The sequence below is a fragment of the Drosophila bipectinata genome, chromosome 3L, assembly GCF_030179905.1.
Source record: "Drosophila bipectinata strain 14024-0381.07 chromosome 3L, DbipHiC1v2, whole genome shotgun sequence".
Lineage (NCBI taxonomy): Eukaryota > Metazoa > Arthropoda > Insecta > Diptera > Drosophilidae > Drosophila > Drosophila bipectinata.
In genome coordinates, this window is record NC_091738.1 from 13636460 (window position 1) to 13660816 (window position 24357).

Below are 24357 nucleotides of genomic sequence, written 5' to 3' on the forward strand. Positions count from 1 at the left end.
AAAAAACATTTTAAGCTCTGCAGTTAAGAATATGAGATCCAATTTAATTTATTTTTACCAATTTGGATATTGTTTTCTTTGCGGTTTGCCCTTTGCAATTTTTCTAAATCACTTATATACTTAAGATTTCTTAGTGGATAGGGGGAATCTCTATTCTTTTTAACCTTATTTCTCAGTTTCAGTTTCTTTTCAGTAGAATTTCCTTTTATAATTCTTGTTTTCTCAACTAATGATTTTTTTAAAATCTTATCATCAGTGAAAGAAGTATCTGCGAGTGTTCGTTTATTATTAATTGGAATTGAAACAGATTTCTCAGATGATTGTTCTTCTTCATCGCTGGGTAAAATGGCTAAATCGGGTAAATCCTCTCTTTTAAATGATGACTCGTTCTTGTATTCTTTAGAAGTACTGGCAATAGAATCTTTCCAATCATCTATATATGTTTGGGTTTCTACATTTTGATTTAATGAAAACGGGGGTTTCGATACCGATTGATGCAAAACAGCTTTGTTTCTCTTTTTATTTTGGTATGCACATAATTCTTGTTGAATTTTAATCCATTTATCATAATCACTAATTTTTTTATTGTTTAAAATTGGTAAAAATTTTAAATTTATAAGATCATTTCCTCGATCATTTACTAAAAGTTTATGGTATGCATTTGGATGCATTAAGATTACTTTATTTAGCTCATGCTTACTTTTAATCATGATTCAAAATTTTTCCAAAAATCCCAGAAAGCAATGAACTTATTAAAATTGGTAAAAATCCGCCTTTTTGAATAAGAACTCTTCTCTTAGAATTTAAAGATTGTTTTGAGCTGGAAATATGTCGTAATACATTTTTATACTTTTTTAATGAATTTAAGATATTTTTTGATATTTTATGGTTTCCTTTTAAAGTATTTATCACTATCTCCGACAATGTTTTTACTAACTCGCTATCACTATTGCAAATAATCGCTTTTCGAAGTTTATTATTTGCTTTTTTGAGCACATACAATAAATGTTTGTTCGCTTTCAATCGCCTTATGCTCTTTTTGCAAACCATTTTCATCTGAATAGCAAATTGAATATAATGGATTAAAAATCTCTGTTCTAAATCTTAAAAGATCATTTATTCCTTGCGTAAGATCAATAAGTAAATAACCATGAGGTTCATTCGTGACTTCTTTATATATTCTAAAAAGTTCTTTAGGGTTTTCAGGATATATCTGTCTAGCTAAACATTGAAATTGTAATTTGTCTCTAGGATTTTTAAATGCCACAATGTATTTTGTATTTAGTGATATGTCTCGGGTGTGAGTAGATTTATGAAATATATTTTGTGTTACAACAATTACAGATAAATTTCGATGATGAGATCCTTTGGTAAAAAGTTCACATACATTTTTATTAAATGCTCCCATCATCAAATCATCTAATACCAAAAGTATAGGTTCATTATTTTCATTTTCAATGGAGTCAGGTACCCCATGGTAATATTCAATATTGGTAAAATTTGGTTTCGCTTGCTCTTCACCGTAACACCATATTATTCTATCAATTGAAGTACTTATTAAGTCCTTCCTTCCATTTATTAAATTTTTCAAAAATGTTGTTTTACCCGATCCTGAGGGACCACAAATAAGCATCGTAAAAGGATGAACAAATTGTGTAAACATTTTGATAAAAGTTTTTTGTTTATTCAATGCTAATTATCAAAAAAAAAAAAATGTTTCTAATGATTTTTTTCCTGGTCCCGTTTTTTAGCGCAGTCCTTTTCAAAATGAGTATCAGAACCACAATAGTTGCAGTATATAAGTTGACTGTATCCTTTTTTACGAGGATCTTTTCCAAAGATGCGATCCATTTTGCTAAAACAACTTCTCAATTAAAGTACTAAAATCATACTGTTTATTAAAGTAATTTATACATATGATTCTCCGTTATAGTATATATCGTAATTACAGTTTTCTAAAATTACAAAAAGCTTAAATAAATTATTTAGAGCACATCTAAGCTTAAGTTTTTTGTGAATTTTACAGTTGGTAAAAAAATTAGGATAACATGTCAGGCTCTTTCCTATATCTATATCAATAATATTATTCGATAGAAACTTTGATAAAAATTCCTTTTTTACTTCGCCACGTACAATTATATTGGAAAACTTATTTAGTGGAGAAAGTACATCGCTTAAGCAGTTATAGGGTATTTCTCCTTCCATCCAGTCCAATCCGTTTATGTTTTTTCGATGAATATTATGTTGTTGTAATGTATCATAATTCAACTCCTTAATGTTGTATGGAGGTTTGAAGTGAAAGAAGTTTGGTATTACAGTTCCTCCAGGCATGAAGGCCAATTCCTTAACAAAAATTTGATTGTTATTTCCAACAACATATTGAAAATCTACTATAACGGAATTTGATCTATCAAATTTAGTCATTTTAGAATGAGTTTTAAATGTAAACTGACTTTGGTGTCTACATTTTGGGTCTTTATATACCATTCATTTTATTATATAATACATGCATTATGTAATATATAATATAAAAGTTGCTCTCACATCTTAGGAGTTTGTATATATGGATATATATTTCATTTCATTATGTAATACATAATGTATAATATATATATATGTATATACGTCATACTAAGCCCTTTATAAACCACACATTTTAGTAACTAATTTCAGTTTGTTAATAACATTCAGATTCAATGGATACACTCCAAGCTAAAAGAGAAAGAGCCATAAGAAAAAAACAGAACCATGAAGTTATATTTGGTTTTGAATATTTTGTGGCTCAAAATTTGAAAATAAAATGTGGATTTTCGACATCTAGAAAATTTACTCCAATGATTTGGATGCAGCAGCACAAAAACAATTATATTGGATTTGATAAAGAAGAATGGATGCAACTGCTTACATACAAGGAATTTATACAATTAAAGATTGATCAATATGACTTCCTAATGTCTGATACAGTTTTGGATCACCCTATTTTATCAACTATTAAATGTAATTTTAGATTTAGAAAATCAGATAAACAATATGTTCTGATACTAAATCAATTCGGTAATAAAATTGAAATAGATAGTGAAACTTGGAGATCATTAATTCGCCTAGCTATATTTTTAACTACATTTTTATGTTGGAACACTATATTAAAACAGCAAATATCCTATCTGTACTATAATCATATCATTCCGAAGTGTGTCTCTTTACAAAAATTCGATATTCAATTATCTGATTTAGATGGTAACTATGATAAAAATGTTCAAATAGATTTAACACGTTTATGTTTCGAAATATCTAAAAAAATGACAAAAGAAATAAAAGAAGATGTAATTCATTATAAGAAATCATTAATCTCTAAGACCTCAGACATTAACAATAAAAAATAAGTTTGTTTTTTTTAAATAAAAATGAGTAAGCAACAAGTTGTTGATGAAATACATAAAACTTGTAGAAAAAATTTTTTACGTCGAAAGTTCGTTCAAAAAGGGTTTCATGATACTTGGCAAATTGATTTGGTTGAAATGATCCCCTATTCCAATCAGAATAATGGATATAAATATTTACTAACGGTTATTGATACATTTTCAAAATATGCTTTTGCTAAGCCTGTAAAATCAAAATCGGCAATGGATGTTGCAACTGTTATGAAATCTATATTGAAAGATTCCAAATACAAGCCAAAAAATATACATTCCGATCAAGGCAAAGAATTTTTTAATCAACTCTTTAAAGAACTTATGAAGAAAAATAATATAAATCATTATCATACATTTACACACCTTAAGGCTTCGATTTGTGAACGATTTAACAGAACTTTAAAAAATAGGATGTGGAAAATGTTTAGTTTTAATGGAAATTATCGATGGATTACCCATTTGAATTCGCTTGTAGAAGACTACAACCATTCTTACCACAGAACTATAAAAATGAGGCCAATCGATGTTTGTAAACAGAATGAAGAGTTTATTTTGAAAAAATGTTATAACATTGTTAAGGTATTTCCAAGGCATAAATATGTAGTAGGAGACCATGTTAGAATAAGCAAATACAAGGGTGTATTTGTTAAAGGATATGAACCTAACTGGACCACTGAAATATTTACAATTTCAAAAATAAGGACTACATTCCCAGTTACTTACGAGCTCATTGATTATAAGGGTGACCCTATAAAAGGTACATTTTATGAAGCTGAAATTCAAAAAGTTAAAGATAAAAGTGCATTCCTAGTTGAAAAAGTAATAAAAAGAAAAAAAGACCAAATTTTTGTAAAATGGCTAGGTTTTGATGAAACACATAACTCATGGATAAATAAAACAGATTTATTAAAATAAAATTTTACAATTTGGAATTTATTTATACAAATTATACATACATATATACATTTTTAATTATTATTATTATTTATATACATTTTTAATTTTTATTATTATTATTTATTTTTATTTTATTTTTTTGTTTTTTTTTTTTTTTTATTTTTATTTTTATTTATTTATTTTTTTTTTTTGTCGCTTATTTAATATTTTTAAAAATACGTACAATATTATTGACATTATCCATTTGTATTTAATAAAGATCTTAATTTATAATGCCCATATGCTAAAGTATTAATATTACAAGCTAATACCCATCTTTTATCATCTCTAGGGCTAAGACTTACTTTATTAACTACATCAGTATATAACTGATGGCCCCTACTTCTTATACATCTTTGTTCTCCATAGTACGTTTTCATATGTCTAATACATTCAATATAATCTAAATGACACAGTTTTTTGATTACTGATTGCTTAACACCCTTAACTTTCTTTGTATCTATATATTCGTCATTGTTTTCTACTAAAAATGAATATGCTTTAGCTTTTAGACCCGCGAAAGAGGTCATAATTTTTCCAGCATTTTCATCTTTGAATAAGCCCAATTCTTTGTTGTTAGCTTGAATAATGTTGAATCGGTTTCCTGTCTCATAATTTGATGTGTCAAAACGGCTAGAATTTTTTTTTATTATTTTGTATATATCCTCTTCACAGGAAACTATAAAAGAGTCTGTATCCATATATATTATTTTTGCTGAGGGACACTCTACTAATAAAAAGTTATAATAGTAATCATACATTAGCCATTTGGACAAATCGAGAACAGTAAATCCAATATAAATAGGCTTATCATACAAAATTGAAGTCTTTGTAGTCTCAATTGCAGCTAAATTTTCTCCAAAAATTTCTAAACTATGAAAATTATTCCTTGCAACTAGTTGTCTAAACCCTGGAGAGTTTTGAGCCGATTCATAACGAGTTACTAGTGTTATTTCTCGACGCTTTTCTACGTTTTCCATGGTTTTGCCGTATACGGCATTATTCATTAATTTATAAAAATTTTTTTCAAATTCATTTTTTGCTATTTTTCTATGTTGGGTATTTAAATCTATATAGGGCTTTAACCAGTATGACTGATTAAAAGATAAAATTCTATGAATTTTCTTTAATTTTAATCCCTGTTTAAGACACAATTGAAGCTGTTTTAAATGAATAATATAAAACTCTTTAGAATTTAAATCAGCTATTAATTTTGGTTGTTTTCCTCCTGGGGGAACCTTGTTTTCAGGACAAAATGGTAGACTGTTATGTTTGTCATGAATTTCATCAGGATATTCTAAATCTACTTCTAAAATATATCCTGTGTCTCCTGAGGAATCAGCATTTTCTACATCAAATAAATTGGTTTCATCTTCGCTTAAAAATTGAAAATTTGAAAATGGGAGTTTTTGGCTCATAGCCCAACCATATAAATTATTTGCGTCAATATACGACAAATAATTTTTTGGTTTTGTTTTATCATAATTTCTCATGTACTCATTATTTGCTTTTGAAATTCTTTGAGTACATTGAGTCAGACCGCCCCGTATACCTCTTTTAACAAAATTGTAAATGTTGGGGTCACTTATTAAATCTAACTCTACTTTAGTATACTTCAGCATAGCATCCCATGAAATAGATGGGGCTGAAACATAATTAACAGGGTCTAATTTATAAATTTTTGAGCATATATTACGGAAGTTTTCAAAAACGTCTGCTAAAATTAGTACGTCACTCTCCAAATACAATTTCATATAGTCTTTTAGAGTTCTGCACTGAAACGAACTCCAAATTTCTTTAGCGAAATTGTATTCGCTAATACTACACTCTTCGTCTTTCAACGAATTATAAAAATATTCCCTAGGAGGAAGTTCGGTTTCATTGAATTTTTCAAAACTATCCAAATAATCATAGGGAAATACTCCCTTTCTTCTCATTTGCCTAAACTTCTCTCCACTAAATTTTGATTTTAATATTTTAAAATCTTTATCTTCCATGTTGTAAGCTAATTTTTCTAAACTAGAATTTAAAAACCTATTGGAATCTATGTACTTTATAGTATAATTAGTCTTTCCCTTTTCAAAAATTGTCTGATTTAGAGCAATATATAACTCTTTAGTAGAGGGTATTGGTTTCAATTTACCCCCTAGGGCATTAATAAAGAGGTGGATATCGTATCTTGATAAATTATGAAAAACTACAGGGAAATAAGCTTTTAACTTAAAACTATCTTTACAACTTCTATGGATAGGACCTTGGTATTTACCCGTGAACTGGTTAAAATATTGTACGCGTTCATCCGTACTGATGACCTCTTCACACGCATAGCAGTTCCCATGCTCCTGGTAGTCCTCATCGCAGATGTCAAAGTTATATATAGGTTTTTTTGATCCCTTCCAGTATTTGCTATATAAGGCCATTGTCTCCTCTTCCAAAGTTTTAACAAAAACCTTCATACAGTCATGTCCTGTAATTTGTAAAAAGGAAAAATTTATTAACTTTAAAACTTTTTATTTATTTTAAAATAATTTATTTACCTTCATAGGTCCATAATTTATTCAGCTGAGGGTTGTATTTATGGGCAACATAAAACGAAACAGCACATGCTGTATGTTTCTGCACAGGCTTGGTATAGGATTCGTTTGGATTATTTGAGGCTGTTTGGTAATGTTCCAAAACTGCCTCAATGTCCGCATAAATTACCACGGGTGGTGCCAGTTTTTTTGAAAAATTTTCAAATTTGGTTTTAGTGTTTGGTTGTGGGTATAGTGAAGCCACTTGACCGCACTCCTTTAGATTGTGGGTCTTGTTAGTGCTGCAATAAAATTGTAGGCAATTTCTACAAAAATATCTCTCCGAATTTGAGTTGTTCACTTGTGATTTACACAATGTTTTTATGCTTGTAATGTACGCATAATGCAAACAATTTTTTTTAGGATTTTCTATTCCCAATATATCGATATGATGGATTTTTACTTCTTTAGTTCTAATTGTAGGACCTTCTATGCGACCATCATAAATTTCATATACATTTATGCTGTAATTTGAGTTATTTTTCTCGAACAGCTTTATTCCATTCTTTGTAATGGGAAACTCTATTCCCGAAAAGTTTAATATTTGTTGTTCATATGTTATAATTGGTTGGCTAATATCAAAAATCCCATAAAATGAAGTTCTGGGCAGTTTTTCGCGAGCTGATTTTTTTTGCGCTGATGTACCAAAATTTATTTGAATGTGTTTCATATATGCTATGTGAGCCAAAATACACCACTTAAAACAATAAATGTCATTATTTTTAACATTTATGAGAGCATTTCTTTTTCTTATGCTCTTAGGTGCTTCAACATATCCTGATCCAGGAAGGTGCTCTAGCTTTAATATTTGTATTTCATAAAATGTAAAATGCTTAATAGCCCATCCAGAATCCCTCTCCTGGAATTCATCGGCTTTTGCAATTAACATTTCGTTATCGTCATTTAAAATGTATTCGACGTCATTATATGAGCTGACGTAAATTGCTTTATAGTTTGTCGAGAAATGTTTTGTTTCCTCTTGCATCTTATCAGTTTCTTCAGTCGGTTTTACATATTTTCCATGAACTGATAGACGCACTTTTATAGCTCTTAATTCGCTAAGTGCATATTTTATAATGTTTATAAGATTATTTTTACATCCAATGTAAAATTCTTTTAAATCTAGATCGCGCACTCCGAATACTTTATACTTTTTTGTGTAAAAAGTATCACTTTGGGTTATAGGAAAAATGTTAGCATTTTGCCACACAAGTTTCCTTAATGCTGCTCTATGATTTGGAGAATGTAAATGAATTCTTTCCTCAACGAAAGCACAATTTTGCTTACAATCGGGACAAATATTCTTCTCAGCAATTATGCGGTCTAGTCTAGCCCTTTTTGATGTTGATGGCTGTTCTTCAATATCCATGGGTTGCCCCTCTTGAGGGCTAGTTTCCTTGGACACACCAGCCTTCCGTTTGACCGCTGATGATACGTTGAAAATACTATGTTTTGATGTAGTTCCTTGGTTCCTGATTCCTTGAATTTTTGGTTGTTGATTTTCCTCCTGCTTTTTGGTCACCGTTGTTCGCGAACGATACAAAGCTTTCGCCAAACCGTTGGCCTGAGATTTCTTCTTCATCTCCGAGAAGGCATTTCGAGGTCCTTCACATCGATCATAATGAGTTATAAACTCATTCACACTAATAACTTTAGAGCACAAGTCACACGCAACTTTCGACTCCATTTTTATGATTTAGGTTTTTGTTTTTATTTTTTTGTAAAAAGAAAAAGCGTAAAAATTGCTTTAACCGGCAAGGCAAGATTTATACTAAAAATTTGATTCTTAGCATAAACCTCAAAACCTATTGATCCTCGAAAACGGAAAACAGGTACTTGTGTTTGAATGTATTGGTATCATCAATACATGTACATGAGTTAACGCATGAAAACCACCCCCATTTTCCCCACATTTTTCCGGTTAATGAATCGGGAAAACCAATCAGAAGACTCGAAAGAAAAGATAACGCTTAGAGCCTAGAGCCTACAGTAGGGAGTAAATAGGCAATCGGCTGATTTCTTGCGTCATATCCGTGTATGCATGTATATGTTGGTGGTAACGTAAATCCACAATCCAATATACACTCACATATATATATAATCCTAAATAAAAAATACATATTGACCTTTCATCCGACCCTGACATAAATATGTCTCCTGCAAGAAAGTGTCATCCGCCCCTGACATAAATAGAAAGTGATAAAAAGGGATCGCAGCAGGTCAATTGGTTCCTTTTTTTTCTTGACCCTTCAGGGTGGATTTTCACTTTTCTACGAAAAGGTTTTCTTGTGATATACTTACTCCTTGTAAAATTCTGTATTATAATTTATATTATAAAATTAAATTTTTTTATATAAGGCCGAGTTAATTTAAAATTAATTAAAAAAGAATTGGAGAAAAAAATCCTTTTAAATGATATGCAACACCATAATAAAATTTTGAATATTTTTTTAAAATAATTATTTGGTCTTCATCATTAATTTTAAATTAATTACAAAAGAATTGTCGTAAAATATACTTTTAAATGAACTGCAGCAACATGAATATAATTTTTGTAAATAAGCATTTTTTTTTTGTTCATCAATTTTATTTATTTTTTCACAATCCTGAATCTTATTTATTTTTTCACGATCCTTTTTTCACGATCCTTTTTTCACGTGGGCAGTTGAATTGGTAGGGAATTAGGCAAACGGCGTATAAGCGGCAGAAAAATTCTAGTAGTATGTAATTAGGCAAACGATGATCCTAGCAAGTTTCATTTTTACATGATCTTTTCTTTACATGCATATTTCCCTTAATGGGACCCAATGCAAGATATCAGAAAATATAGAAAACATAGACAAGATATCAGAAAATATAGAAAACATAGACGGCGATGATCCTGGCAAGTATAATTTTTTGGCATGATCGTTTGCTTTTATGCCAATAGAGGGCGTATAAAATATTACGGTAGATGGCGCTGCCCAATTTTACACAAACTTGACCCATAGATGGCGCCACTAAATTTACGTCGTACGCCGTTTGCCTAATTACATACTACTAGAATTTTTCTGCCGCTTATACGCCGTTTGCCTAATTCCCTACCAATTCAACTGCCCACGTGAAAAAAGGATCGTGAAAAAAGGATCGTGAAAAAATAAATAAGATTCAGGATTGTGAAAAAATAAATAAAATTGATGAACAAAAAAAAAATGCTTATTTACAAAAATTATATTCATGTTGCTGCAGTTCATTTAAAAGTATATTTTACGACAATTCTTTTGTAATTAATTTAAAATTAATGATGAAGACCAAATAATTATTTTAAAAAAATATTCAAAATTTTATTATGGTGTTGCATATCATTTAAAAGGATTTTTTTCTCCAATTCTTTTTTAATTAATTTTAAATTAACTCGGCCTTATATAAAAAAATTTAATTTTATAATATAAATTATAATACAGAATTTTACAAGGAGTAAGTATATCACAAGAAAACCTTTTCGTAGAAAAGTGAAAATCCACCCTGAAGGGTCAAGAAAAAAAAGGAACCAATTGACCTGCTGCGATCCCTTTTTATCACTTTCTATTTATGTCAGGGGCGGATGACACTTTCTTGCAGGAGACATATTTATGTCAGGGTCGGATGAAAGGTCAATATGTATTTTTTATTTAGGATTATATATATATGTGAGTGTATATTGGATTGTGGATTTACGTTACCACCAACATATACATGCATACACGGATATGACGCAAGAAATCAGCCGATTGCCTATTTACTCCCTACTCCACCCTTTTCCCGATTTAGCTTCTGGTCGTAATTAACAGCGCCAAGGAAACTAGAAAAGCAGCGACAACAACCTCGCCAAGCTTTTGTAATGTAAGCCATCGCTAATGAACCCATCGCCTTGCTGCACAGTGGAAAAGTGGGTGCTGGGTGATGGGTGGCAGTGGGTGGAGGCTAGTGGGTAGTTAGTGGAGGGCGTCAGGTGAGACAGGTGGAACGACAGCCCATGCAGAAATGGCTTTATTAACAGCCAGACTGCGCCTCGCCACTCGCTCCACTGTTTTTAGGTTTTTATTGCTAAACTTTGTTTCTTTGGCTGTTGTGCTCGTTTTCCTTTTCGCGTTTACCACACACACATTCACACATTTGGCAAAAACACTGGACAAAATAAGGGAAATATTAAAAAAAATTATAATACTCTTTAGGATCTAGCTCAGACTGGCTTATCCTTTTGCACCCCCTATACTCAATGTTTTTGGAAGAAGATCTGTATGGAAAATTCAACCATTATTTCTCCGAGTGTTTGAGTCGATGAAAATAAATGGGAAAATAGAGCCAAAGCGTCGACTTTGTTTCCATATCGAAGTCAGCCCGTTAACGCTTGTCGACATTCACTTCGCCCCGCGCTCCCAGGCGACACTTTGAATGTTTTAAATGGTTTTTTATTGCCCCGCCTCGCCTCGCCTTACCTTGCCCCACCTGCCCAGTATCCTGGCTAGTATCCTTGTTGTCGCCCTCGTCCTGCTTCGCTGCTGCATAAAATTAGTTTAATCACTGTTTTCAGAGTCCGGGAGGGTCAGGTGAGCGCCAGCCAAGCCCATAAGTAAGCGTAAATAATGTCAAAGCAGTGCAACTACAGGGAAATATAGGAAAGGTTCCGTGTCGGGTTTGAGGGGCGGTAGGGGCGTGCCGGGCGGGTGTCAATAGAAACATTAACTGGGCGGGCTGACAAAATTAGCACAACAATTATGCAGGTATTAGTCGAAGTTTGCTTCGTATTGTGGGGTCAGGATTGGCGGGTCCTTGAAGGGGAAGTGATTGCGATGGAAAAGAATAGAACAAAAAGGAAAGTTTTGCTCTTTTTTTTGGCATTGTTCCTTTACCATGAGTTGTATATATTTGAATATTAAATTAAATTAAACTATATTATAAATACTCTAAAATAATTCCATTCATAAATGCAGAAACCATTTCCTAAGAACTCCAAAATGGCAAATATTTTGTGGTTCAAGGCCTAAACCAAACCAAACTAAGCTGAAATGTGGCTTTGTTTCTTCTTAATGAAATTAATTATGTTCAAGAAGTATTTCCCAAGAAATGTTGGCTGTTTTCATCTACAAATAATAAGTATACTCCTTCCCATTACCTTGATTGAAGGAATACTTTTCAAATACTTTGCTTGTTCCACCTCTTAAAAGTAAACACCAAAAGGCCATTAAAAGGACTCTTGATGGAATATCATCCAACACTTTGGATGGGAAAACAACAGTCCCAGCACCTGGACAAGTTATAAAAACAGGCATTGCGTATACGCCGCGTGGACATCCAAAAAAGCCACAAAACTAAAAACCCAGCTCGTTATAAACACTCCGGAGTCCGGACGGAGCCCAGACCCATGTCAGGTTTATCAATTTATCTTGTGAGCGAGCGCCGGCAACAAAATGCTTATAATGTGCTCTAATAATTGCAATGGCTTTTTATTTATATCTGCACAGTAGTAGCGGGCCACAACGGGCAACGGCTACAGGCGGCAGGTGTCCTGGCCCAGGACGAAATGTGCTGTTGTCATGAAACATTTGTCACAATAAACTTTATTTGTTTTCGCATAGTGCAGGAAATGTAAACACTCGAAGAAATTGCAGAGGACACACATTGGCGTAAAGGACTCTCGTACCACGGCCAGTTACCCCTATTTTTCTCAGTGCACCTGGGCATGCTTTATTTGCTCTTTCCTTGCGGCGACTGCTCGCATGTTTGCCGGTGTGTGTTTAAAAGTTTCCTAACTTGTTGTGGGTGCTCTGTGTGTTTGCTGTGTGCGTGCTGGACGGGCATAAGCCGCGATAGAGCCGACACCCCTGACCTCCTCCAGGAGCACCAGTCCTGGTCAGCGGCAGAGGAATCACAGCCCACAGCGGTGACATTTGTTTGTGTTTAAAGGGGCGGATGTGAAGCATTTAACATTGCCCATTACCCATTACCCGCTACATAGTGCCCGCTACATCCGTAAAGTGAGGCAGACACGTGTTGATTATGATTATAATTAATTGGATAGTTCTTTTGGTTTTAATTAGTCTGAAATGCCATTCCGATGGTGGAGGAATACTTGTTGCGGTCGGGAGTGGGTTACCATACCTGAATCCTAGCTGCCACACGCTCCGCGCCGTTGTACCGGTTGGGATTGAACCAGCCCTTCGTGGAGCCCGTGACAAGGACGATGCCGAGCAGGAAGAACAGGATCAAAGCGGTAATCACGAGCTTGGCACGCGTCGATATAACCATTGCCATTTTGTACGATATTTACACGCCTTCCGACCGATGACGATGCCGATGCGAAATACAACACTTTCGACGGAAAGCACTACGGAAAAATCAACGCGGAAAACGAACGAAAATACGACGGGCGACGACGAACCGAATTGCCTGGAAGAAAATGCATAAATTGGAATATTAATTAGTTGGATGGTAGTTGGGGTCTGGAGGACTCCTGCACTCCCACACAAATGGTTTTGGTTTTGGTTTCGGTCCGGTTCGATTTCTGTTTCCATTTCTATTCCGATTTCCATTTCCATTTCGATTTGCGATGTGCGAGTGTATTTGACCCGCCTGGACTTTGGCTTAGGGATATTGCTGATGCCTAATGGCTTTTGTGGCCAAGTATTAACCTTCTGAACTCTCTCCCACCCCTCTATCCTGGCGCGTCGCAGCCAGATGTTTGGCCAGAAGGAAGGTGCTTGCCTCGCATCGACTTGCCTTGCCTGGCTTTCCTGCCTCGCCACAAAGCGTTTTTGTACACATGCCACAAGCACTCAGGACCTCACACACACGCCCCTTAACAGGCACTCAAGCCAGGACCTCACGCTCGCTTCCTGTAAACGCTACAAATGTAATACGTTTTATTTAATTCTGTTTCTCGTTTTTTTTTCCGCCGCCCTCCCCCCATTCGCTTGTCAGCATTTTCTCACTGATTTGCGGCACCAAGGGTGGCGGCTGAAAAATATGGCCAAAAGGACGTGTGGAAAGGGCGAGTTGACACCCTGTAAGGACCGCTTTTAATGCGCCCCGTCTCGCCCGCCACATGGAGGTGGACTTTTTGCTAAAAAGTTAAGCTGCCAACAAGTTTATTTGGCCAAAAAATATTGAATTATAGCCACGTCAGTGGCAGCACTGAAATTGGTCACATGTTGGCAAGATGTCTTGTTAGAAAAACTGCCACCCCCTCACGCCCGTTTTCTGTTTTTTTGGCAACCGCATAAAGGCATAAGCCGAATGTTTTGCAGCGTCCTTGGAGGGGTTGGGGGCCGGTAGAAGTGAAAGTGAAATAAAAATAAAAATAAAATGAGACCAACAACTTTGGCAACCTACATAATTGCGGCAAAAGTTGGCCGAAACAGACACACGCATACTGTACAGTATACCCTGCCTACACACAACAGGAGCTCCATCACAAAAGTATGCTACTACGGCGCATAATTACGATAATCGTGTCAGTCTAGAGCCGCCTCCCCGGCTCACCTTAAGTCCTTAACACCCCGGCCACGCCCCTGAACCCGCCAGAACGCCCCTTTTTTGGGTGAAAAGCCAACCAGTTATTGAGCGAGGAGTCGGCGAAGGCGGCGTAACACAAACTTTTTGGTTAGCGCGCCCCGAAAAGTGGAAGCCAAGCCGAAAAGAAACTTTTTTATGCCAAGTCAAGCGACCGGCCACATCTCCACCCTGTCATCCCTGTTCCCGGTCGCTTTGAGTCCGAAGGATTCCTCCCAAAGGACACCCCTGGCATTCTTCACGCGGCATTAAAATTCTGCCGCCACATTCGACTGCAGGCCGTCGGAGGCCTTCGGAGTTAAAGCTTAAAGTTTGACGCGGTTCAAGTTCTCTAATGAAATTACCTGCTCCCTGAATCCCTGGCTCCTTGGCCGGCAAAAAATGGAAAGGATGGTGCTGCGATAAGGACGATCTGCATATCTCCTCTCCAAATTAAGTACACAAAAATGAGTAACGACTTTTGAAGTTGTCATGGCAGCCGAAAAGTTAAATCCGGCCGAGGAAAACTTTTAAAAGGATGAAATAGTTGTGTCAGTGATGGGGAAACCCTTTCGGACATTAGCGCCTAATGAAGATAATGGCTCGACATATTTAAAAAAGGGTTTCCAGCCAGAAACAAGCCAGCCCTTAGCCAGTTAGTTCTGCCAACTCATCTCGTGTGTGCGTTTTGGGTTTCCATGTTTGACGTGTAATTTTTAATAAGCACCGTCTTCCGCACAAAGTTTCCTTTGTCTGCACTTATCTGTGACAAGGTCGGCAAGGATATGGGAGGGAGTGGGTTCGGAAACGGAATGGAATGGAAATACACCCGTACATGTGTCACACATGAATCCCTGCGACTGGGGGTGGAGTAAAAAAACAAAACGTCACTGGAAGAAATGTCTAATGTCTAACCTCAGGGCGGGGACTTTTGTATCGTTTGATCGATAAGCCCGACAGCTCCTCCGGTACATTCTCAGAGACCCCCCCAATGTGGGGGGGGTAAACTATATGATTCCACAGATGGTAATAAGGACGCGTGTTCCCAATGATTAAAACGCGCTCATGGAGGCTCCGTTTAATTAATAACAAACCAAATAATCGACGAAGGCGGGGGCGGTAGCAGGGGCGGTTCTATCAGCTCGTATAATTAAAGTCAAAAATTTGCATAATTTATGTTTATTGGTAACGCCCCATTGGTTGGGGCTTGTGCCTCTTCCGGGGGCAGTCATAAAATTACAAAATAATCATAGTTCGTCGTCATCAAAGACGTTTCCGTTCAGTTCGCATTTTTGTAAGGGTTTTATGTGTTAACCAGAAATCAGAGCTCTGAACTCTGAACTCAGATGGGGTTTATCATAAAATGGCACCGAATATGTACAACTTTAACGACCTGCAGCTCCAGACGTAATAAAAAATCCATTTATGGGCATAAATACAAAAGCTATGGCCCTACATGGCTCTCATGGCCGTCCTTCGGGCAGAAATAAAGACGATATATGCTTATTGGGGGGGCAGATCTATCGTTTCATTATGGAAATGAATTCCTTTATATATTCAAAGCTATTTTTAGTGGAACATAAGCTACTATGCTTGATAAATTTTAACTAAAAATTACTAAAGAACCTAAAGAACATATTTCAATAGGGAAAGCAATTATTCCCGATAAAAAACAAAGGCGTTTGTTTCTGTTTCCCCTACATGTAGCATATTGACCGAGTATGAACTGGCCAAACAATGCTAACTGGTCAATTCTGAATGAGTCCTGGACAAGGACGAAAACTAATTTGCAACACAATCAAGTGGGTGAGGTCAGCAAGGAAGGGTTGCTGTGGAGAGCCGAATATGTAAATAAACATTTCAAATTGAATTTCGGAATTGTGTCGGCGTAATGGATTCTAATATTGCATTATGATGATAAATTGATAAATTTACAAATCAAAATCAAAATTGCGTATTATGGAAAGTGAGTGGGGCGGAGGCGGGGGCCGGGGCAGGAGTGAAAGTCAAAGTTGCAAACAACGGCCAAACATTGCATGAATATTTATGATCACTTACGAAATGCAAGCAAAGTTTGTTTTGTAATTGAAATTTTCCATATACCAGGGAAACAATTAAGTGCAGTCTAAATGGCCAAGGACTTTAAGGCAAAAATCTCAAAGAGTCCTAAGAGGAGTCCTGTCTAGTCTGCGGGCCGTCTTTGTAAAGGGTTAACTTTCGCTTTATCCTCAAAAACAGTCGGGCTTTTGTGCTCGCGCCCATTAACAACCCGGCCAAATGGGAGCGCAGCCAGCATTTTTATTTAATAAATAAAACGTATTTCCCTTAGCCTCTCGGCCATATGCGAAGAACCTTCCAAGACAAAAGGCAGGCGGCGGGCGGCTAGTGCCGGGGGCAGCGACAGCCCACAATATTATAAATGTATATATATATACCACAATACACACACAGATATATATCGCACATACGAATATTACGCATACGCCCCGTGCTGCTTTAATATGCATATGCAGAGGCGCAAAGTGGGAATGTTGGAAGTGAAAAGTGGGGAATTGGGAAATGAGAGCGAGAAAAGCGGGAAAGCCGGGAGCTCTGGCTGCGGCTGGTGGAGGGTATGGGAGGGAAAACAGTTTTCGCTGGCGCTTTAATGAGTTTGCCATTGATTTAGGCTCGCCAGCAACAAGGCACCCAGCCAATCCACGAGGTCCTGCACACATGTCCTGAGTGGCAGGATTTTGACCCGGCCTAGCCTGTCATAATTTATGCGCCCGCCAGATTCCCCAAAACCATTTGTGTGTGAGAGTGCGTCGTCCTGGCAATCCTGACATTTCTGATATTTACCTTCAGGCCGATCGCACTTCGGATTCACTTTTCACTTTAAATTATGCTACAAATTGGGTTTTATTTATATTATGTTGGGTATGCGCGAAAATATTTAATATGTTGACGAAAAATCACAGATAATTTAATTGCAAATACTTTGCCTTATTTATAGGTATGAGTTTTGCCTTAAAATTTATTGCAATTGCGAGCTATATGTGGCGGTTTTTTTTTGTCAGACTCATTTGTAATTACAAATGACAGCACATGGTCTCGTTTCCAATTATATATGTACGTATTTCTTTATTGTATTTTTTTTTTTTATTGTTCGAACTGCATTCACTGTGTTTCTTAGCTTTGACGTCGTTCTGTGCAATTAATTCACTTTTTCACACCGCATGCACTCCGGTATTGTGCAATTGATTGATTTCCGTTTGAACAGGCTGGCTGCAGGAACAGCAGGAGCTTCCCGTTTGAAAGTCACCGGCACCGCGAACAACAACAGACAACAAATAACACTCAACAACTAGTTAGAACAAGGATTAAAAGTAATTGCTGATTACGAGTACTTCGAGTACACAGTCTAGCTCGGGATATGTCTAGCTCGTTCACGATATGTGCGTCTCAATGATATGATCGATTGCCAGGACATATAGTGCCAGATATAAAGGAGGGGAACACTTAAATGGCAGTTGTGGACTTTCGATTCAGTCAGGATGAGTTCAGCGGTCGAATTTTCAAACGCTTGCGCGGCCTCTCCTTCATCTTTGCTCGCATAATTGAATTTTAATTGACTCGATTTTCGTGAAGGATATACTTCGGTCTCGGCCAGCAATCTTAGCGGAGCATGTATTTCATTTGGCCAAATAAATCACTTTCATTCTTTGCCGCTAAGCCAGCACACGAGCTCCATTTGCAGTTGTTTTTGGAGCCGTAGTATCCGTAGTATCCGTGGCAGCTAGACCAGCAGCTGCCACCGCACTCACGACGCCCGACACGCAGGACGAAGACAAACGGAGCAAGGACGAAGGCGAAGTCGCAGTCGAAGTCGATGGCAATGACGAGCACCGAGGACCGCACGGAGGCAACAACAAATTCATCTTAGCCCCGACCCGGTGGCGGTCTGAACTGTTGGAAAACGCGAACGCAACTGAAAGGTAAACGCTCCCGCCGCCCAAGGAGGCCCATCAAATCACGGCAATCTGTTCGTGCCACAGACAACACAAACGACCGTCGGTCGGTTTTGAAAAGCCGAGTGGTGTTTGAAGAGAAATCTGCTGACAACTCGAAATGCAGCTCAAATGGATGAGAGTAAGATTTTCCCATTTTCATTTTCCTTTCAACGAGAGAAAAATCCTTGAGTGGATTTTTTCGAGTGGCAACTAAGGGTGCTAAGGGTTGGAAATTTCCACCGCCAGATGGCCTTTTGGCGCCACTAGAGAGGTGAAAAGCTTTCACTGTTGAGAAGACCTCTGTACACAGAGAAAAACATCAAAGGAAAACATTAAAGCTCTTAGAATCTTTTATGGGTTTTTATCTTTTTAGATTTCCAAACCATATAGTTTATGTTGTAGTCCCCCTTTAACATAATTGAACTCTTGGCCACCCCCTGCTGTAATAAAATTCCACTTCAATTAATTCTTGGCCAACAAAACAAGTGCTCTGAAGTGCGTTTCGAAAATTATTCCATTGATCAAAAAAATGAATTAATAAGATCAAAATAGTACACGGTAACTGGCCGCCGTAGAACTTACCTCGAACTTTCCGCCAACTGTGGGGCCAGCCTGGCCTATGTACAAGAAGGAGGCCGAGTCGAAGACCAGCTCGATGGGCTCCTTGGTGACCATCGTGGTGTTCAGCAGTTCGCAGTCATAGTAGAAGCCCACCCGGTCGCTGAGCACATGGAGGCCGATCGAGTTCCACTTGTCCGGGACATGAGCCACGCTGAAGCTGGCCAGCTTGCGGCTGACCTTCTGGTCGGCCTGCGTGTAGACCAGCGTCACGTTGTAGCTGTTCTTGACCACCGGAGACAAGTGGACGCCCAGCTGGACGACCTGGTCCCCGGGGTCCACCACGCTGAACAGGTAGCCGCCCTTCAGCGAGCTCTGCCGGAAAGTGATCAGGATGGTGAACTCGTAGAGCTTCTCCGGCAGGACCATGCGGTACGTCGACATCACGTCCGCCGTCGGCAGGAACCGGAAGGCGGGGAACCCGTCCTCCGCCTGCCCGAACTCGATGCCCGAAAATTGGTTGTTATTCAAGATGTCAGTCAGTGTGTATTCGGCCAGAGCATCTAAAAATGAAAAAATATTAAAATATTAGTATTTTTCAGAATTCATATGAATGGCTCCGAAATATAGGCTACAATGTTTAGTGACTAATAGTCATTTTTACAAAGCCTCGAAGTATGCAATGATTTCTAGTGGCCATGTAGAAAAATTAGGGCTTCTTAGCTTTTATAAGAAAATATAATAAAATATAAATATTTTGCCTAAAGATATATTTAATGATATCTAAAATAATGTGAAAAACTACTTCTAAATAATTATTGAAACAATAAAAGTTTAAGGAAAGTTGTTACCGTATAATTCACGTCCTTTATTTGCATTATTTTTATTATTTTTTTTAACTTTGTTAGTACAAACAAATTATGTTATAATCTGTCGCTTGACTAGATAATGGTTTACCTTTAATGGACTGGCCATTCAGAAACGAGCCAAAGACCAGGGCCGGCAGAGTCGAGGCCAGTCCCAGGACCAGAAATAGCCACTGCATCTTGATCTGAGCCGGAATGCTGAAAAGAAAGGAGATAAAAATTAGTTAACAACTTCCGCTGCAGTTTGAAAGTATAAGTGATTGAAAGCCACTCCAGTTTAAGCCCAATATCAATCCACAAAGGTGGCCCAGCCAAAATTATGGCCAGCATGTGCGTGGAAATAAACCAACCGCAGACACTTTATTTCCCGCCGGCCGCAATTATTGGCACGGGGATTGGTAACACGAGTCTGCACACTTGACTCGATGGCTGGAATCATATGCAGACGGTTTGGGCCAACTCTGCTTTCTGACGACTAAATTTTGTAATTGCAACCTCGCTGCAACCGCAAGCCCTCTTCCCAGCCCATCCATCGCCCACACCCAGAAGATACTGGCAGCTCATTGAGAAGCCACACAATAACTTTGCGGTTGGTCTTCTTTTGGCTCAGAATATATTCGGTTTTAAAGAGGAGGAAGTCTACAAGTCTAGGCGTCGTTCGGGGGAGTTGGATCGATTGAAGAGATTGCCAAATAATGGTAATTACTCTGTACTTTAATCACCATTTTTCTGTCAGTACAAATATTGTTTACAAAGCAACGGGGACACACCTATAATCGAATGTAACCCAGAAAAGATTAAAACTACTTTGTTTATGAGGGGCACTGTGTCGCTGCCGGGTCAGAGATCAGTGTGAGGCATTATCCCAAAAATACAAAACTTTGTCAATAAATCATTTTGAGATCAGCTGCTACTTGTTGGGTAATTGTCCGTGGCCAAGGGCAGCTGATAAACCCATTCTGTTACGGCCATGTGTGGGCATAATCTAACACAATTAATGGGCGCCAACTCCCAGATACTGCTCACGATACTGACGGGAACTGGGCCGCTGACCTCAAATTGTCAGTGGACAGAGGCTGGCAATTAATATTTATCAAGCGGGGCTTACATCAAGAACTGAGCGAGATGTTCTTGGGTCTGGCATGCAAATTATTCCCAATTGTGAGCTTTAAGTGAAAGTGTTTTCTTGTCTCAATTAGACCACTGACAGCATCCCCCAAAACACTTCCAAGATCAAAACACCACGGCCCTGCTGACACATCAAAGTCACATACCATTCGTCATTATTGGGCTTAAATTTTATTTAGAACTTATCACACAATTGCGTCACTTGTTTAAAAAGGAATTACCCCAACCGGAATTCTTACAATCCCCACAAATTTATTGTTGCTTTATTTCGGGGAACAGCTTGTATTACAATCTGCCCAGAGCACTTAATGGCATCATTAGGCGCCAAAAAAGCAAAATATCAGAACAAGCAGTCGTAAAAATTGAACAATCCCCTTGAAGGAATTCGAACTCTTGGCGATTCTGGTTATGCCGTGTCTTTCCTGTCTGGATTGGTGTGGCTGGGAGATTCCATACGCAACTGGCTCCCTGACATAATGAGGCAGCGTTTATGCAGTTCACAGACGAGAAGCCGCCAAGCACGTGCAACAGACCGCGTGGCCAATGTCAGAGGCCTGGTAGTCTCCCCTTTCCCGATCCTCAAGGGGAGACAGTGGCGGGAAAGATTATACTACCTGTGCAGAGATAAATAATCTCATATCTTCATGATCTTAAGAAAGTCTAGTCATGATCATATCTAACAAGATATTATTTATCAGTAATATTTATCTTATGGAATTTTTCATTATTTTATTTGCTTAGACACATTGACTAAAATTCTTTCCTGGTTTTCGATACTACTATGTCCCCCCCAACTGTATGGTAACGCAATTGTCTGGCTCCCGCAGAGATTGCAGAACACTCCGTCCGTTTGTTTAGAATGGGTCGCACGTACGGACGATTATTGGGGCCTAACCGGCAAACAGGGCGTGGTTGGAGGGAAGCGGTATGTAAATGAAACAAAAGTGTCGAATGGAAGAGCAGAGCCATAATAAATAAAATGCTCTGTGTGGCCCAAATCAAAGTTTCATGTATTTCATATTCCGTATTTATGAGTCATTATGATTTTCCGCTTTGCATCCGCCCCGATCGGATCATCCTGGGCCGGCACCATATGCACTTCCAGAAATCAATAACCGATAAAATTTTATTGAAACTAGCAGAAGCAACTGTTGCGTGAGCTGCGAATACTGGACACTTTTTGTTTTAAATCAAAATACTCCGACCCCGAGTCCCGGGTCGTAAAAAGTAAAGCCCATCACATTCGAAAGTCGTCAGAGCGTTGCACATTTAAAACCCAACGGAGACCCAATGAAGGGAAACCCCCAAACCTCACGCAAGACAAAAAAGTGTGGAATATTCTAATAAAATTTTATTCTCCATAGTAAATCGGCTCAGTGCGACCCAAAGGGGGCCACCGAGGTGAAGGAAACTGTGCCAGTATGTCATCCGAAGAACCAACTTGCTCTGACAGCAAGAAAGGCAAAAATCGGTTGTCTGGGCTTGCACTTCCAGAGGTTATATCAAAGATGGTGTTTTATTTTATTATTTATTGAAGTCTTGAAATAAAATACTCTTCTTTAGATTTCTATTGCTATTGTCATATCAGAAATGTTAGAGCCTTAGTGTCTGACATGAAGAGTATTCCACTATTCCACCTTAACCTTAGCTCTTTTCCTCGACGGTTCTGCGCCCCTAAGTGAACTATTAGCTTTGTTGATATTATGTTTTTCAATTTTTCTTGCAATGTACTTGCCGGGCCATGTCGGAGGTCGGGGGCTTCCAAAGAGTAGGCTGACATCTGAAGACGTTTATTGGCCTTGGAACGCCGCCCTTTTGGCAATTTGCATGCCGAATTTGACTTGATTTGTTTTTAAGGCTAACACGTTTACAAAGGCCCATCAAAGTGTGATTGGCATGCGATCACATAAGGTGGAAAATACTAAAAACTCCTAAAGCTCTTAAATCTTCATAAAAAGGCAAAAGAATGCATCGAAACCCAAGCTGGCCAACTGTTGCACGCTGAGATAAACCGGATCGGCTTATCTCCAGGCGTAACTCGATATTGGCCAAAACGGTGCGAAGAGTGGGATGCGGTTTCAGAAGCATAATCATAACAAATGGAAGATCAGGGCCCACATGGATCACTTGCACAATAGAAACACACCAGATTCGAAAGTTAATGAGCCAATTTGAACTCTTTATCCGCTAACTTTTTGTTTTTGAACTTGGCAAACGATTTATTTTTGTTTAATTTCCAACAATCTGTGTGCACTCATACGTACCTCAAATTATGAGGTCGATGAGCCCAATTGGCAAAAATAAAATATATCCCCGTGACAGGCGTTGAAGAGAAACAACGCGAAATATTTTTGCAAATCATTTAAAGGATTTCTGACGCTGGCACTATGAGTTATTTTCTCTGAAAAATGCCAATAAATTTTGCTGTAAATATTTCTCTGTAACATTTCGCGAAAAAACTCAACTGACTTATGATTCCTTCTAGCATTTGTGTTTAGCATTTGGGTTAATTCCCTTGATAATGGCGATGTCGGGAAACGGGAATCATAAAAAGTGAAATAGCCAGACACGCAAAATGGCACAAAACACAAATTATAAATACCTACCGATGATCCGCCTTCCCAGATCTATTTCAATATAAATTCCATACCGACCCCCATCTGCCGCCAAAGAACGTGGCTAATTCGAAGTCTTCCTAATTGGCCAAATGCCTAAGGGAGTGAAGTACAGCAGCGGCTCCCTCTTGGGTCAGTACACTGTGGGAATCTGTAGGGTCTATACTTCTTACTAATAAAAAGGAAGGAATTCATCTAATTTCTCCCTGTGCATGGCAGCTGCCGAGGGGCGATTTAAATAATCTGAAAGCGACGAGTGCTACTCATATTGCACTTAGCTGGAAGGCCTGTGCCATGTACCATGTGCAACATGTTGTCGCAATCCCAAAAACCAAGGCGTGGACGGCCAAAAAGTTCAATGAAATGTGCATCAGGCGGGGGGCATCATGATGTTGGGATGGGAGATCTCTGGATCTGAGGCAGTGCGTGTCCCATCGAACTTGATGAATGGGGAGCGCCAAAGCATCAGCGTGTTCGTTATTGCTGTCATTATAATGCTTTGCAGTTATTTATAGCCTCTGCCCGCTTATCTTGCATGTTGAATGTAATTTTTTTGGCCACTTGTGGAGGCAACCATTGATCAACGATCCCTGGCAATGCAAAACCCAAAATAGGTAGTTGAACTCTTGCTCTCGCCACGGGATTCAAGGTTGGCTGGATGTCCTCTTTAAGCCCTTTCCTTTTGTGCCTCCTCAGTTATTCAGTTAGTTTGTTGCATGCCCCGTTCTGTCTCCGCCTGGCGTTGCCTGGCATTTGGCCAGCCAAGT

At 37.9% G+C, this 24357-nt stretch overlaps 1 protein-coding gene across 19 annotated transcripts in view; it reads right to left on the reverse strand.

Moving 5' to 3' along the window:
- Nucleotides 1-24357, reverse strand: part of Mp (collagen XV/XVIII-type protein multiplexin) — a 66579-nt gene that overhangs the window by 36564 nt on the left and 5658 nt on the right. For 13 of the 19 annotated variants that reach the window (XR_011442717.1, XM_070279849.1, XM_070279844.1 and 10 more), the window contains exons 3-4: nucleotides 19939-20045; nucleotides 19006-19544 (exon numbers count right to left, since the gene is read on the reverse strand). Coding sequence is in view for 18 of the 19 variants with exons in the window: in XM_070279849.1 (XP_070135950.1) it covers nucleotides 19006-19544; nucleotides 19939-20026 (627 nt within the window). In the remaining variant the exon portion in view is untranslated. Of the gene's footprint in view, nucleotides 1-13042; nucleotides 13331-17272; nucleotides 18418-19005; nucleotides 19545-19938; nucleotides 20046-24357 lie in introns of those variants that run through there. The other 6 variants (XM_070279854.1, XM_070279853.1, XM_070279852.1 and 3 more) reach the window with 3 other exon arrangements.